Genomic DNA, 15800 nt, shown 5'->3' on the forward strand with positions numbered 1-15800 from the left:
TGGTTTTCCTTTTCATCTCACCAACTATTTACACTGATGCATTCTCCATGACAGGCTACCCCTAATTAACGTCTCCAAACTGGCCTTTATTACCTTACCTCTACCCAAGATTGCCAACAATTTATCCAATGTTGAAACCTAACAAGTTGTTATTCTACTCTGTTTCTTTCTCAGCTTCTGATACTGTGGAGTACTTGAAGATACCCTCTGTGAGGTAACTCCAAGATACAAGAATCACTTGCTTGACGTCCTCACTTTACAGTCCCTACTACGTTACTTCTCCCTTGTAAACTTTAAGGTAAAAATGAAAGTAGTAATATTAATTTCCAATAATAACCACTTCGTTCTTTCCTGAACAACCTGAGGTGAGGCCTACAGACTTGGAAGGAAGAGAGAGATATATCTTGCTTTACAAAGTTTTTGGTCAAGTGTCAAAGTTCCTGTTGCCTATACACAGGCTTAAGACTCAGGAAAGCCAATCATCTTAGCCAGTCAGATTCTTAGGTATTTGTGTAGCACAGTGCTTACTTTGGTTTTAGCTGATGTTTTAGTCCAGTCTGCCCTGATCCAGAGCCCTAGGTTCATTAACTGACTCTGCCCCACTCCCATACCATTTCTCCTTGCCTTACTCCCACAAACCCCAAAGTTCCTTCTAAAGTGCTGTCAACAATCTTAACACCAACTTGGTCAATTTTAAAATTGTAAACTCCAGCCTGGAGCAGAGCATCATAAAGGTGTTTTTGTCACGGTAACACAAATGCATCCGGATACCTAAGTTGTAAAAAAGTTATTTGTATTGTAATAGGTCCTAAGGATTCAACTCACCTAAAAAGAGAAACAGCCTTAAGTTTCTTGACCTAAATTCTAACCAATTCAGAACAGAATTAAATCCAGTACTTGAACTCACAGTGGCATTCATACCAAACTATACTGTCCTGGGCAGAAATTAGTAATGGTAAACCAACCACTTCCTTTAAAAAGCTAATATGTTTGTTTAACCAATCATAAATTATCAATCAAACCTATTACTGAGGAGGGGGAGTCCCATTTCAATACCTACTCAGATTTCTAAGGTTCTTCCCCTCCTCTCATGCCAGGCTTTCTTCCAGCTTGATACACATAACTCAGTTTACCCTCAAAAACACTCCTTATGGGTGAAATTGTCAAATCTCTTGAGAATTTTCAGCAAATATCAAAAAATAAAACATGTTTTACACACAAAAAAATAGTTAACCAGAAACTTATATTATCTCCATCTGCTTGAGTGTAGAAATTATGGCCAAGATCCGGAACTAGCAAAGAAGAGCAGACAAGACAGCACAGAAGAGCACAGAAGAGAGCTTAATAACCACTAACAAGATGGCCATGCACCCTTAGAATTAAGGAAACTTTCACATAAGTGACAAACGTAAGTCAGGTTACCTCAGAGCAAGATTTTGCTTGTTTGGAAACTAGGCTTCCATTATTCTCAGAAGACTTGCGTTTTACAGCTCCAATTCTTGTAGAATTACCTAAAATATTTAAAAATAGGTAGGTTGGCTTCCCTGTTTCTCTTAACATGAAAAGGAGAAAGAGGAAAGATAGGAAGGAGAACAAAGGCTTTAATCAAATAATATATCTTACCACACGTCACAAAGTTATCATGCACAACTTCAACATGAATCAGTGATGGATCGACAATTTTCAGTGCTGGAATCTTAAAAATAAATAAAACAAAGATAATAGAAAACTTAAAAATGCTCAGAAACATACCGGAAATTAACTCTGTTAGCATACCAGAGAAGCTTCTTACAAGTAATTTCTTTTAAAAACAATAGTTCTATTTACTTTTCTACTCTATTATTTTAATATAAAGATAATAAAGCTGTTTAGCTCCTAATAAGATACTATAATTCCTTTTTAGAATTATCTTCCTCTGTCAAGTTATCTTACATGCAATTAGCATCATCTTTTACCTCCTCACAGTTGACTTGCAGAGTTTTTGATGCTGGGTTTCCATTTACAATGGTTGCAGAAAACCACTGAGTAGATGGGTCCAAGCTATAAATTTTTACTTCTGAACCAACTAGGTTTTTGTCACCTGAAAAAAAAAAAAAAAAAATCCTTAGAGCAATTTGCATTATTTCCCAACATACCATCATCCAGGATATTTTCTCAAGTCTTTTAAAAAAAGCAGTAAGCAAAAAAAACAAAAACAAAAACAAAAGCAGTAAACAGTAAGCAAAAATAAACATTAAAAGATACCGCTATAAACATGAAAAGATGACATTTCAGCAAAGCCAGGAGAAAATTTAAGCTTTTTATTTTAAACTTTTAGGTAAATTAATAGGAAAATGGAATAAAAAGAAACAATATATTTATTCCAGCATTTGTGTAAGACCAAGTAGTACCAAATAACTCACTGAGCCCTAACTCACTGTCCTGTGCAGTTTTAGCGGATCCAAATCCAGGAACCCCAACAGAACTGGTAAGTCTTCTAAAATACTTAGGACTGTGAAACTGACCAGGAAACTCAGTAATATATGGGAGGATCAGGATTACCAAATTCATGTTTCACCGATTTTTTAAGACTGAAATTTCAAACATATCAAATTCCATGTCAAAATACAGCTGAGCTTTTTTAATATTTACTTTACTAGTTTTCATATAAGCCCCGAGCTTTCCAAATTTCAGAGGCTTCAGAATAAATAAAGTCCTTCAATCATCTAGCTGCATGAGGAAAGCAAAAGGAAATCTCTAAAAAAATTAGAAATCTCATCATGAGAGAATGAGTGAGGACTAAATGTACCTTCTTACAAGCTAATCATTGGTCAACTCATGAACTGTCACCAACAAATAAGCTACATACCTTGTAAAAGATGGCTTTCATCCAAATGTTTCACAATCAAAGCTTGAAATTCTTTACTGACATTCTGATTATCCATAAGGGAAAGTCGAAGATTGTTTACATCCTGAAAAATGGAAGAGCATTACATTTTAAGGTAACAAATAAGAGCTGTTTAAATTCCAGTGCACATTTCAACCAGCTTAATGTCAAAGTACCGTCATTAGCCATTTGATGGCACCAAACCACTGCAACTCCAATGAACTTAATAGATCAAATAGTAGGAATCCAAATAATCACAGATATAGGGGAGACTAAAGTGAAGTCACCCCAACCTAAGAGCATGACAAATACTAAGAGTGGCTCAAAGCATAACTTTAAAACATGACACAACTTTGACTATGGGAAATATAATAAGGAAACAAACAAGCTAGTCAACCCATAGGAATTCCCAGGGGCAAAACACACACACATAGAAGCACAGAGATATGTAGTGTCAATTCACTGAAACTGTTTTTAACAAATCACTTCACACAGACTGATTTAACCTAAATGAATTCCAAATGCATTCTTGTTTACAAATGGCAAAGGGGGGATGGGGATGGACACAATCTGAATGAACAGCCTAAGTTTTCAGCAAGCCAGTTTTGAAACACTCAACTCTTGGCAGCAGCTCCATTTTGGGCACTATTCCATAGTCTTTTGGCTTTGTATGCACACTAAGTTATGATAAACGTATACAGAAACTGTCAATAGGAATAACCTGCCAAACACAAACTTATAGCACAGAAGCCCTTCTAATATCAGTGCTTCACGCTTTTCTGACACTGTGAAATGGATACATAGTAGCCAAAAATAGTTCATCCATCTCTCCCACTGGGAAGAATAACTAGTCTTTCAGAGAGGCCATGCTGGAAAAATGCATTTCTTAAGCCAAATAACATCGGACTTAACCCAGGGTCTTCAGAAGAGCTCAACATTAATTATCAGAATGGGCCATGTGTGGGGGCTTTTTTTTTCCTCATGCTGCTGCAATTTCAAAATAATGTAAATGTGTGCTCCAATTCCTACTAAAAGATAAGTAGCACATTAATGGGGAAAGCCACAAATGGCTCTTAAAACAAGGTAGAAAAATTCTACTCTGCCTACGGGAGTCTGAATGCCAGACAGCTGACCAGGGTATTTTGCCTTTTTTCTTACCCACAGGTAGACAAGTCAAATTCAATCCAAAAAACAGACCTTAAGTTTCAAATCCAACTTCTACATATGCCAAATGATTTTCAGGTTCTCTGTGCATTATTTAGGGCAAGCATTCTACTGCAGTAATCACAGTCCTCAACATAGTTCCATACAGTAGAAGCCTAATATAATCATATCTATAAGAGAATGCCCCGAGCACTGAACTTTGGCCACTATTATCATCAGTAAAAGTCAAGAGCACACATCATAATCTCCCTCAATTAATATTAATATTCATACTGATAGCCACAGTACATCTCACTGAGAACAAATAAAAACTAACTGATCTAGATCTTGCTTTTCCAATCTCAAGAAAGAAAAGTTCCTACTTTGTTTCTACAAGTTCTGCTTTGACTGAAAAGCTTGGACACACAAAAGATGTAAAGCCGAACTGTCCAGAAAACAATGCTGAGAAGTAAAAACTACTCTATCACTAAGTAAAGCAAGGTATCCAAAGCCCCTCCTGTATGTTCCTTGGCCCTTAAGAGCAAGTCATTCTTCCTTTTAAGGCAGGAAAAATATCAACATGCCTACTTGACATCACAAAGCTAACCTGCATCTGAAATTAAGCAAAAACCCTTTCTTTGTTCTACTTACTTAAACATTAAAAGAAGGTTCAGAATGTGGACTTTGTTTTCACTTACTTCCACGATTTGAAAATGAGACTTACAGAGAAAGCCAGTGCTTTGGGTTTTCCAATACAGGCACATCAATGGCAATGACCATGGGCCCTGCCTTTTAACAAATAAGTGACTTTAATTTTTGTACAGTGCACAGAAACATGTCAGGTCACCAAATCCAAGTGGGTAAAGGAGATTAAGTTTCATAAATGACATCTAAAAGACGAATGTTATTATATGACCAACATTACTCCTAAGGGAGTAATCTAAAGATAATCTGTGTGTTCTTTCCCACTCTCCAAACATTTTCATCAAGAAAATAATCACATACAAGCAAGACCCAAGAGCATAAATGTTATGAAGGGTGGGAGTTTTGCAAGCTAAGTGGAAAGAACATGCATGTGCTCTCAATTCTCATTATTCATGATAATTATGTTTCACCAAGTCACCACAAATGAATAGTGAACCACTGTTCCTAGTGGAAAGATAGGGTTAGGTTCCTATGAGCCTCTTGGTCAGTTTCATTAACCAACCTATATATATAATCATGTCTTAAGTGTGTTTCTGTGGAAGACAACATTATTTTATCCCGCTGCATTATTAATCTGGAAATCACAGCCAAGAGCACTGTAACTCACAGCTGAATGAAACTTATCTAACATATGTATTTCCTCCCTGAGACACATCATGGCCTTCTTGCACTAAGGAACACTAGATAGCACTTCAGCACTACATTTGGTATAGTGAAACCACCAACAAAAAAAAAAAAGCACAAAAATTCAGCACTAAAGAGACCTCAGAAAGCACATCAGTTTACAGTACGAGAGAGAAAACAAGAAGGCAGAATGTGTCACTTTATCTGACTTCAGCTGGGAAGACTTGTCAGGTAACTCGAATTTTTCACCACTCTGCCAACGTCTGTGAATGACCATGAAAGTGCCTAAGTACTGATTTGGGGGTTATAAATATATTCTAGCAAGCAGGCAACGTCCCACACATAGAATACATAAATAATGACTGCCATGTATGGATATATGTACATGTATATATATACAAATTTAAAATTATTTTTGTATCACCTAGTGTTTCCATACATAAACACATACCATCAACTGTACTACCTCTGTCCTTCCAACCCCAAATGGACAGCACCAACCCAATGGTTAACGTTGAAGGATGATGTCTAATAACTAACTTCTGATGAGATGGGTCCTTTTCTGTGTTAGGTTATCTATTAGAATTAGAGCAATCAAAATCAGTATTTTAGTTCTCATATTAAAAAATTTATATTTCTACCTTTAGAGTTTAATATTGTTTTTATCTTTTACCTGTATAGGCTTCAGAAGGTCTTTAGAAAGAAATGCTCTTTGTTGATCTCCTAGAAAGCGAACAGAAGTTATGGATCCCAAACCAGCTTTGTCCAACAGAGACTTATACACCTAGAACAAAACAAAATGTCTTGGCATCACAATTGCCATCAGCATAATTCTGAATAGGGGGACTAGCAATTTTCTACACAGGCAGAGAGATAAAACCATTAAGTTTTTTTACTTACTGCTGGTATCTCAATAACAACTATTTATGCAACCAAAAGACTGCACAATTTTCATCCAAAATCAATCATTTAAACCAGACACACATTTGGGAGTCATTAACATATAGGTCTGGGTTAAGAGATACATGGCCTCTCCAAAATTTATGTGAAAAATTATGTGTATACATACTTTTTTTGGGGAGACAGGGCCATGTTTTTAGCAAAATCTTAATAGCTGGGGGTGGGGATACAAAGAGCAAAATACAACTTTAACCAAAACCCTATACCACTCAAAAATCCCCAGCAGCTCTTCTCACCCACAGTCAAAATCTTAACTTGGCTAGCACAGCATGCTAGACCCTTCACAATCTAGTCAGCCTTTCAGCCACCTTCTAGCTTTTCCAACTGTTTAAACCTGGCCCTTCCACTGTTAAGCCCTATGTCTCACAAAACCTGAATTGTCCTCTCCAGACATGTGATCACTCTCATCTTCTAACTACACCAGATTTACGATGTGGAAATGGCATAATCATGTACTGACTGCCAGTACCTTCAGAGCCAAAGAATATTATGAGTCAGAGAGAACCTTAGAGATCATTAGGCCAAGACTGGCAACCACTACAGGAGCCAGGAAACAGCCAGATTTTAAGGTATACTCTCCATATTTTAAAAGCAAACAACGAATCCAGATTTTCTTAAAACTCTATAAAGGTCAAGTCAAATACACATATATATGTATGCCTATATACATAGGCTGGTTCCTGACCCCTGACCTAGACATTGCCCACATTACCTCCATCCCCATTTTTCAAGTGAAGAAAATGAGGCGGGAGAAAGTCAAGGGCCCAGAGTAATAGGGTGCCTAGCAGGGCTGACAGGAGATTCTGGGTGCTCTTCTGACTCCTCTACCTTGCCATGTATCTGCACTATTATTCTCCAAAGGCCAAATATTATTCTCCAAAGCCCATATACATTTCCCTTATTTCACTCATAATGGATTAAATACCCCGTTCTCATAACCCCAAGCTGTACTCACTATGGCAGGCCACTGAACAACTCGTTCAGAAATTTCAGGAGACTTTCGTTCAGCCAAAACCAAGTTATGCTCTACTAAAAATGCTCTCCTTAGAAGGCTGTAGACTTCTATCCATCTTCTCTTCCTCCAAGATTCCCCATCAAACTCCACACACACCTAAACAGAAGTGAAAAAAAGCAGAATCAATTAACGAAAATAAACATGAAAAAAGCCAAAGTTGAATTATACCCTTAATTTTCTACTTGAATCTTCATCTAAATGTGCTGTCCCTCTTTCCCACTCTTACTTCCCTTCACAGTCCACAATAAACCAAACAAACAGGTTAATCTAACCATCAAGCTTTGGCTTCCACATCCTTTTGGGAAATAGCAGTCAAGGGTTTTGGAGGCCAATCTCTGCCCCAAAAGTAACTTCTAGGAAGCCCATACAGCAAAGAACCCCCATGTAGAAGGTTTTCATGTATGTCAGACATCAGAGTTTTGAATCAAAAGAAAGAAATTTGAAACCCTAAAAAAAAATACCTATTGGGCGTCATTGTGATTCTAAAATGACACTGTGGGCTTAAGATGACCCCCCCCCACCATCAGCATAATCCACCACTTGTTTTGAATCCCTTTGGTATGCATAGGATTTAGCCTTAAAAGGCCTAGTAGACAGCACATCCTCAACATCCCTTTCAGTTGAATAAACTGGGAGTTTAGAGTCAAAGACTACTTTGCTAAATATAGAAACAAATAGTTGATAAACTGACCCTAACCTCCTTCAATATTTGGTGTAAAAATCACTATTTTTACTTGACTTAAAATACCTTTTCTTACTAAAGAGGCCTCTCAGTTTTGGCTTCAAAGAATCAGTTAATGAACACATCAACCCTGTTCATAATTTCATAGACAACCACATCTCCCTTTCCAAGCTTTAACTTAAAAAAAAAGTTAACTTCCATTCATCTGTCAGAGCTCAAATTAAAAAATCCTTTCTTCAAAGAAGCCTTCCCTTAGCAATGAGCAACCCCCTCACAAAAAGAGTTCCCCTTGTTAACTGTACTCAAAGCCCTATACTTTTCCTTCCTAGCACTTACCCACACTTTGAATTATTTATTTGTGGCTAACTGATTCACATGAATTTTAATAGGTCGAAGTCTATATCTGTATTTACTTACCACTGTATTTCACTGGTATCCAGTCCCCAGTCAGTACTCAAATACTTGTTGAATGAATAAATTTCTCTCTGAATTGGCCTCTTACCTTCTGTTACTCTTAACCATTTAGCAGGTAGGACATTCCCAACTGGTATACCACTAGTCCCAATCCCAAACCTTCTCCAGTTTTATGGCTTTATAATATCAATCTTTAAAAATCAATGAAATTTAAAACCCATCCTACCCTCCTCCCGCTACAGTAAAATCTGCATCCCTAACTTTCAGGCAACTTCCCCTGAGAAGATGCATGTATGGCAGGCTTTTCATCTTGCAGTTATCACAGAATCCATACAGATGTGTCAGCACCTATTATGTGACAAGGCCCTGTCACTCTCCTTGGTCTAGGAATTCCATCCAACACTATATCCAATCAAATGGTCCTTCACAGGGCGCCTGGGTGGCTCAGTTGTTAAGCGTCTGCCTTCGGCTCAGGTCATGATCCCCGGGTCCTGGGATCGAGTCCCACATCAGGCTCCCTGCTCAGCGGGAGACCTGCTTCTCCCTCTGCCACTCCCCCTGCTTGTGTTCCTGCTCTCGCTGTGTCTCTCTGTCAAATAAATAAATAAAATCTTAAAAAAAAAAAAAAAAAAGGTCCTTCACAGAATTGTTTAGAGACTGCTCATCTTCCTGCCTTCCCAGTCACAGAATACAGGTCCTATGATAGCTCCCTTAAACTGGGTAGTCTTTCTACCCCACATCACATCAACCTCAAACCCACACTAGATTTAGAGGAGTTTTCCCATCAGTGTGGTGTAAGAGGAATGAACATATACAAACTACAGCACCAGAGAAATCTGGGTTTGAATCCCAGCTATGCTGAAGCTTTTTTAGAATGATTTTACCGGCATAAAATAATATATGTAGCGTTACAAAGAAAACCCATTAGCCTGCAGGCCAGGTTAAGAACCCCTGCTTAAATCTAAACTCTTTGAAACTGGTTTTGCTAGCTCCAAAATGAAAATACTAACATCTACCCCTCACTGAATTGTTAGGTAAAATCTTAAGACAAGGTATGTAAAGTATCTGGCAAGGAGATTAGGTAGCTTTAAGACTTCCATGGTAATTCAAATCTTACTTTGTATCAGAATATCAGTTCAGTTAGGAATGGGGGAGAGAAGATCCTAAATATGATTATCCAATATCTATTCAGAAAAAAAAATAAAGGATTAAGATGTTCAGTAGCTTTCCAAAACTTATCACTATATCTATAAAGCTTATGATCAACCCTAAACCAAAATTTAGACACGGCCACTTCTTTATATCCCAATTTTTGAGTGATTCAAAAGTTAAGTTCAGCTCCTTAAAAATAACTTAATCACTTCGGAAATTAGGTTGCATTGGTCAAAAACTCACAGTAACTTTACTTTGAAAAAAGGTGACTTTTCAAAAAAATATAATGAAACCAACAAGTTGTAAACTCTCTTCACTCTTTCAAAAGTTTCCTATCATAACCACAAATGTCTCTCATTTGTGCCTTGAAGCTTGAGGTTCTCTATGTAAGGGACCCCCCCCCCCCCCCCGCAAGCCTCCTATGCAAAAATTTCTATAAAAAGACACACCAGGGACGTCTGAGTGGCTCAGTGGGTTAAGCATCTGACTCTTGCTTGCTTTCAACTCAGGTCATGATCTCAGGGTTGTGAGATCCAGCCCTGCATTGGGCTCACACGTTAGGCATGGAGCCTGCTTGTGATTCTCTTTCTCTCTGTCCTTCCCTCCCCCTCTGCCCCTTCCCCCCCCCAGAAAGGAACACCAATAAAAATTCAAATTTAGGGGGAAATAAAGTGACCTGACCAATCTTCTGCAAGCTTAATGATGTAACTTTATTCCCTCATGTTCCTTTTGATGTTATTTATGCTGTCTGATTCCAAAGGCCAAAAAGAAGCTGATTAATTATGATTCACTACCTAGAATTTCCCAACTTGCTATTTTTTTAATAGGACATTTTGTAAATGTGTACCTTATTAGCCTATTAAATATCTAGACCAGATGTTGAATATTCAAATTAATTATTTCAAGTTAATTTTTCCCCAACAGAAAATCTTTTTAATACATGATTATATCTAATCAAGCTAATCTCAAAACCTCCCGCTCTTAACATACATTAATCTCACCTGGGTATATGATTATGAAAACCAACAGAAAGGCCAAGTAAAATATTTCCAAGTTTAAAAGTAGGCACTTACAGAATGGCATAGTTGTTAGTCAAGTTTTTAATGACATATCTATTCTATGCTCAGCACTAATAATGCAGAATACCACTTATTCCACTCTCCACAAATTAAGAACTTTATGCTTCTGCTTATGTCTTCTTACACCTAAATAAAACACTTATCTAAAATCCCAGAATTTAGCATTCAATTATGGGGGTAAACAGATTTTATTACACTGGTAGGAATTTCTCATTTTACATGGTTTGACAGGCAGCAGAATTCCAATTGCATGTAAGGGCGAAAAGGCTAGGAATTGGTCAAGGCACCCAACTGCCAAAAAGGGAATTTTAACAGCAGGAAATAGTACACAGAGATGGCAAGTACTACTCATCTGCTACTCAGGGATATCCCTAAGAACTAAGAAGCAGAAGACTCAAGTATAAGTTAGGTTCGAAGAAAGGAAACTGGAAAAGACCCAGACAGACAAGTTGGGGAAGAAGGACATTCCCAGCATGCACAATGAAGCCACTTGTCTCACACTCAAGTAGAAAGAGTAGTATAAAAAGAGGTTCTTATAACCATACTAATAAACATTTGTTGTTATTCTAGAGCAAGAGAATGCTACTGCTCCATCGGATTATTTCTAAAACTGCTTTTCAATGTAGAATAATTGTGATTCCTTCCATTTATTCATTCAAATATTTCAACAAACACTACATGCCAAGCAGTGTTCTAAGTGCTAAAGATATAAAGATATAAAGGCCCACAAAATACAGTGCTTTAATCTCACTCTACCTGAATATTAAAGCCCATTGTTTAAAATCTAGAGACAAACTTAGGCAAGTTATTTAATTTCTTCAAGCCTCAATTTCTAACACTAAAAAATATGGTTTACCATCTAGGATGTTTGTGAGAATTAAATAAGGTGCCAAATAATAACCATTTAATCATTACTTTGTCTTCACCCTGACTCTCTGTAATCAACAACTAGACATAGTGTATCTGAGTGAGTGACTGTGTTATAAAGTCTCCCTCAAGGTGAAACAAAGTTAACAAGTCTTGGCCTCATTAACATCATCCTCAACTAACAGCAAATCAGTCTAGACAAACTTGTACTTCCAAAACCAAACCAGTTGCATACTACTTGAATTTTATTAGTTTATATTCATCTTAGACCCCAGTCCCATTTTACCCCCCAAAACTTAATACATTAAGCCCAACTGTAATCATGGTCTTCGTTACTAGCTCCTGCCTGCATTTCCCCAACCAGGATTTGGTTCTAGTATTTTGAAAGTCTATGTTTTTGCTAATACAAGATGCCCTTATAACTTAAACCATCTGTTACTCAATTAAGGAACATAACGATAAATCAGGATTAGATGAAAGAAATCAAGTAATTTGCACCTTACATGACGGCTGAATTACGAAGTCTGCAGGTAAACCAAAAATCAAATATAGTTAAAATTGTTTTTCAAATGAAAAATCGCTGTTTATCTTCAGGTGAGGCACCTTAGTGCAATGGGAAAGACAAAGCCAAACCTAGGTTCAAATCCTCCCTCCATCACTGAGTAGCTAATTATGCAAATCTGGACAAAACTCATTTTCCCAAATCTAGCTTCTCATTCTGAAAACGAAGATATTACCACCACCTCAAAGATTAGGGGTGGCAGAAAAGTGGAGATTAAAAAGAATACCCAAAAAGGACCTCCTAGACTGCCTTCCTAATCCAATGGGTCTATAATTAGGTCCTGTTGGGGAAGAGAACACCTAGTCTGTCATCATCTGCCAAAGAACTAAAGACTTGTTTCCATTGTTTCCATTCAAATCAGATAAAAACAAACACACTAGAGAAAATTCTACTTGGCAGGTGAAATAAACCACAACAACTATGACTGAAATCTGGTACACAAAGCCCACTTTATGGAGAAAGATTGGCCCAAAGCAAATAGGTTGGCCATCTTTGTACCACACTACTTTCTTTCTATAAAGAGCAAAATCCAGTTTGCTGGGAGGAATGAAACACCAAACTTCACAGTGTATGACAGGAGTCCTTTTGCAGCACAGGGAGCATAATGGTAAAGACAGTGGGCTCAAGTATCAAAACTTCCTAGGTTAGAACACAGGCTATGCCAATTTCTAGGTATGTGACCTTGGTGAGATACTTAATGCCCCCAACCCCGATATTTTTGTCTGTAAAATGCAGCAATATTAGTACCTAATCCCGAAGAGTTGCTATAAGGATTAATAAGATCATGGCTAAGAAGTGTTCAGTAGGATGCCTGGCACGTGGCTAAGTGCTCAACAGTCACTCCTACTTTTCAACATGAAGACAAGGCATGCTGGAAGCTTTAAAAATATATGACCACATATCCTTTTCCAAAAACTCTTTGCAGACTAAAACTAGTTTGGGCATGTACTATCACCTTAAAGTGTTCAAATGAATGGGGTGTCAGAAATCAACATGTATTCAACTGCCAATGCTAAAACCTGCTTCCCAACCTGAACACAGTTTTCAAGAAAAAGCAATAATGATGCCCAGTGAAGATGCTAAAACATATCCACTATCCAGGGTGGAAATCTCTTCTAAACAAGCTTCCTTCAAATTATCACCACTTTGGAGTCTTTGTTAGGGACCTTTCTCCAGTTATTTTTGCACAAAGGAGTCTTTGTTGGTAGAATAGCTTCCTCACTGGTTGTTCCCAATCCTTTGCCACCAATACTTCAATTAGGGAGTACAATTAGAATTCATCTCTCTTTGAAAAGATCTAACTGAAAAAGGTTCTGAGTGTCATTCTGATTAAAAATCACTGTCCACACTTGCTCCCGTTTTTCTCCCTCCCTCCCCCAAACACCAAAGTGGAATATTTCAAAGCCATTCCTCTAACACACCATATAAGGGTCGGCTCCACCCCTGCCCTCCATATATGGTCAAAGCCCACACCTACCTACAGGCTCATCACAGGCGACCAGGAACCCACTTCCACCCTGACCCACCATATACGGACAAGTACCCACCCTAATATGCCAAACAGAACTAAGCTCCTCCCTCTTCACGCACTTCATTTCTATCAAGTCTGAAAGTTTAACAAGTTGGGTGAAGAAATTAAGAGGAACAAACAAACAAACAAAAAACCACCTGGAAGCGCTAGCCCTCAATTCTTAATGATTCCTAACATCACCTGCCTGACCAATCTAATGTTAACAATACTCCCCCTTCGGAGAAATAATCATACAGTCCTACTAGGGCACAGCGCGGGCAGTAACGAAGCGTGTCTGAGCAACCCCAAGGCCGTCATTAAACTCAAGCAACTGGAAGCCAAACACACCTCGGTTCTACACAACCATTTCAAAGACTTTCAAGGTCTAGTCTTCTGCACCTTCAGATCAGATGCCAACTTTCTGGTCGCCCTTTTCAGAAGAGGGGAGGGGGGCCCCCACTGGCTGTCTCGTTACCAAGGTAACTACAAAACGCCCGACAGCTGAGGCCCGGGAGCTGATTTTACCTTCAGGTCCTTCTTGGTAACGTCGGTGTGGGAGACAGCTCGAATGGTCCCAGACAGCCAGGGCCACTCGGCGACGCGCTCCACGTCCCAGCTGTCGTGGCCGCCGTCGCTGCCGTCGGCTGCGGACAGACTGAGGAATCGCTTCCCCACCAATACTGGCCAACTTTCTCCCAGCGTGAGCACCATGGTTTTCACGCCTGCAGGAAGGGCTCCTCCCTGCAAAAATACAAAAACAAAATGCAACGGGGGCTGCCGGTGGGAGGGGGCCGGGAAGAGAGGACGCGGGGGAAGCGGGGACGGAGGGAGGGGTTCTAACCCCGCTCGGAGCACCAGACCCTAGGCGGCGGCCGGTGCGAGGGAGGACCCAACACCCGATCTCTACACCGGCGTCCTCCCCCGCCCCCCGGCTCCCTCCCCCACCGCAAACACGGGCCCAAGCGCCGCGTGACCCTCGTTCTCCCAAGTTTCGCTTTTCCAAAACCTTAAACCTAAACGCAGAGGGAGTGAGGGGAGAATTATTTTGCAGCCTAAGTGGATTTTAAAGTGTTCGCCCCCCGCCCTGGGAAAGAAAAGGCCAGAAGCGAGGGCCCGTCCAGGGCAGCCGCGTCCCCGCCCCGGGCGGCCCCGCGGGAGGGGCGAGCCCGCGGTTCCGCACTTGCCCCGCCGCCCCGCCCCGACACAGCGCTCTCCCGGCCGCCGACCCCCGGGCGTCCCTCGCCCCGGCCTGCGGCGCGAGGGCGGCAGGGCCGCGGGCTCGGCGCCTTCATCTTTCTTCCTCCTCTCCCCTCAGCCGAGGCCGCGGCGCTCTTACCCCGCCTCCTGCCTCCCTGAGTCACCGGCGGCGGCCGCCGTTTCCAGCCGCCCAGCTCTAGCTCTGACTTGGTTCAAGAGCTCTCACAAGACACGCACAGCCTCTCGGGTCCGCCCCCTCGGAGCCGCTTCCACCGCTCATTGGCGTAGTCCAAGAAGCTGGGCGAGGCTCGTGGGTAAAAAGCCCATCGCCATTGGCCGGCCTGGCGCAGGCGGGGCGAGAGAAAAAAAAACAATTCCTTGGTTGCCTCCTCCCTCTCCCCTCCCCCTCCGACTCCCGAACGACCCCCATTAGGTTAAAGTACACAGAGCGTAAGCGAGAGATCCCTCCGCCACAGCCATTCTTTCCATTTGTTGCCTACGGTATGCAAAAAAGTCCCGCGAAATCGCTTATCAACTTTAGGGCCAGAGGAAAATTGCAGGGGTGCATAGATAAGACTGAGTGATGAGCCCCAGGGCTGTATGTGCCTATTGGATTGCTCTTCAATTGCGTAGGCTGTCGACGGAAGATGGGCTATCCACTTGGCGGAAGAATCTCACAGGAAAGGGGTAAGGGCGGTGCAGAGTCAGCGGGGGAGGAAAGGGACGGGAACGTGCGGTTTCAAGCGTACTCAGCTAGGGGGAGGAGCCATTGGGCTCCGGAGGCTCTTGCGCAGGCGCTTCGCGGAGCAGAGGCTGGAGTTTGGGCTGCTGGGCGAAATGGCCGCGGGAGGCGCAGGCGCACGTGGTGTTATTCGTGGAACGTCTAAAGTCCGCCATTTTGAAGGAAAAATGAAGAAAGGCATGGAGTCATTGGGAAATGACGTTCTTTGAATCTAGAGCAAAAGAGACCATTCAGTACAATGCTGAATGGGATTTTTTTTATGTAAAGGGAAGTTGAGAAGAT

General features: G+C 40.6%; 1 protein-coding gene across 2 annotated transcripts in view; it reads right to left on the minus strand.

Moving 5' to 3' along the window:
- Positions 1 to 15062, minus strand: part of KDM3A (lysine demethylase 3A) — a 55430-nt gene extending 40368 nt beyond the window's left edge. For both annotated transcript variants that reach the window (XM_025868248.2, XM_025868246.2), the window contains exons 1-8: positions 14916 to 15062; positions 14105 to 14320; positions 7254 to 7409; positions 6012 to 6122; positions 2849 to 2951; positions 1956 to 2080; positions 1624 to 1696; positions 1423 to 1511 (exon numbers count right to left, since the gene is read on the minus strand). In XM_025868248.2, coding sequence (XP_025724033.1) covers positions 1423 to 1511; positions 1624 to 1696; positions 1956 to 2080; positions 2849 to 2951; positions 6012 to 6122; positions 7254 to 7409; positions 14105 to 14290 — 843 coding nt within the window. In that variant the 5' untranslated portion in view covers positions 14291 to 14320; positions 14916 to 15062. The remainder of the gene's footprint in view (positions 1 to 1422; positions 1512 to 1623; positions 1697 to 1955; positions 2081 to 2848; positions 2952 to 6011; positions 6123 to 7253; positions 7410 to 14104; positions 14321 to 14915) is intronic.
- Positions 15063 to 15800: the final 738 nt, after the last annotated feature.

The sequence above is a fragment of the Callorhinus ursinus genome, unplaced genomic scaffold (genome assembly GCF_003265705.2).
Source record: "Callorhinus ursinus isolate GAN/ISIS: 27379988/994484 unplaced genomic scaffold, GSC_fseal_2.0 scaffold10, whole genome shotgun sequence".
NCBI classification, from domain to species: domain Eukaryota; kingdom Metazoa; phylum Chordata; class Mammalia; order Carnivora; family Otariidae; genus Callorhinus; species Callorhinus ursinus.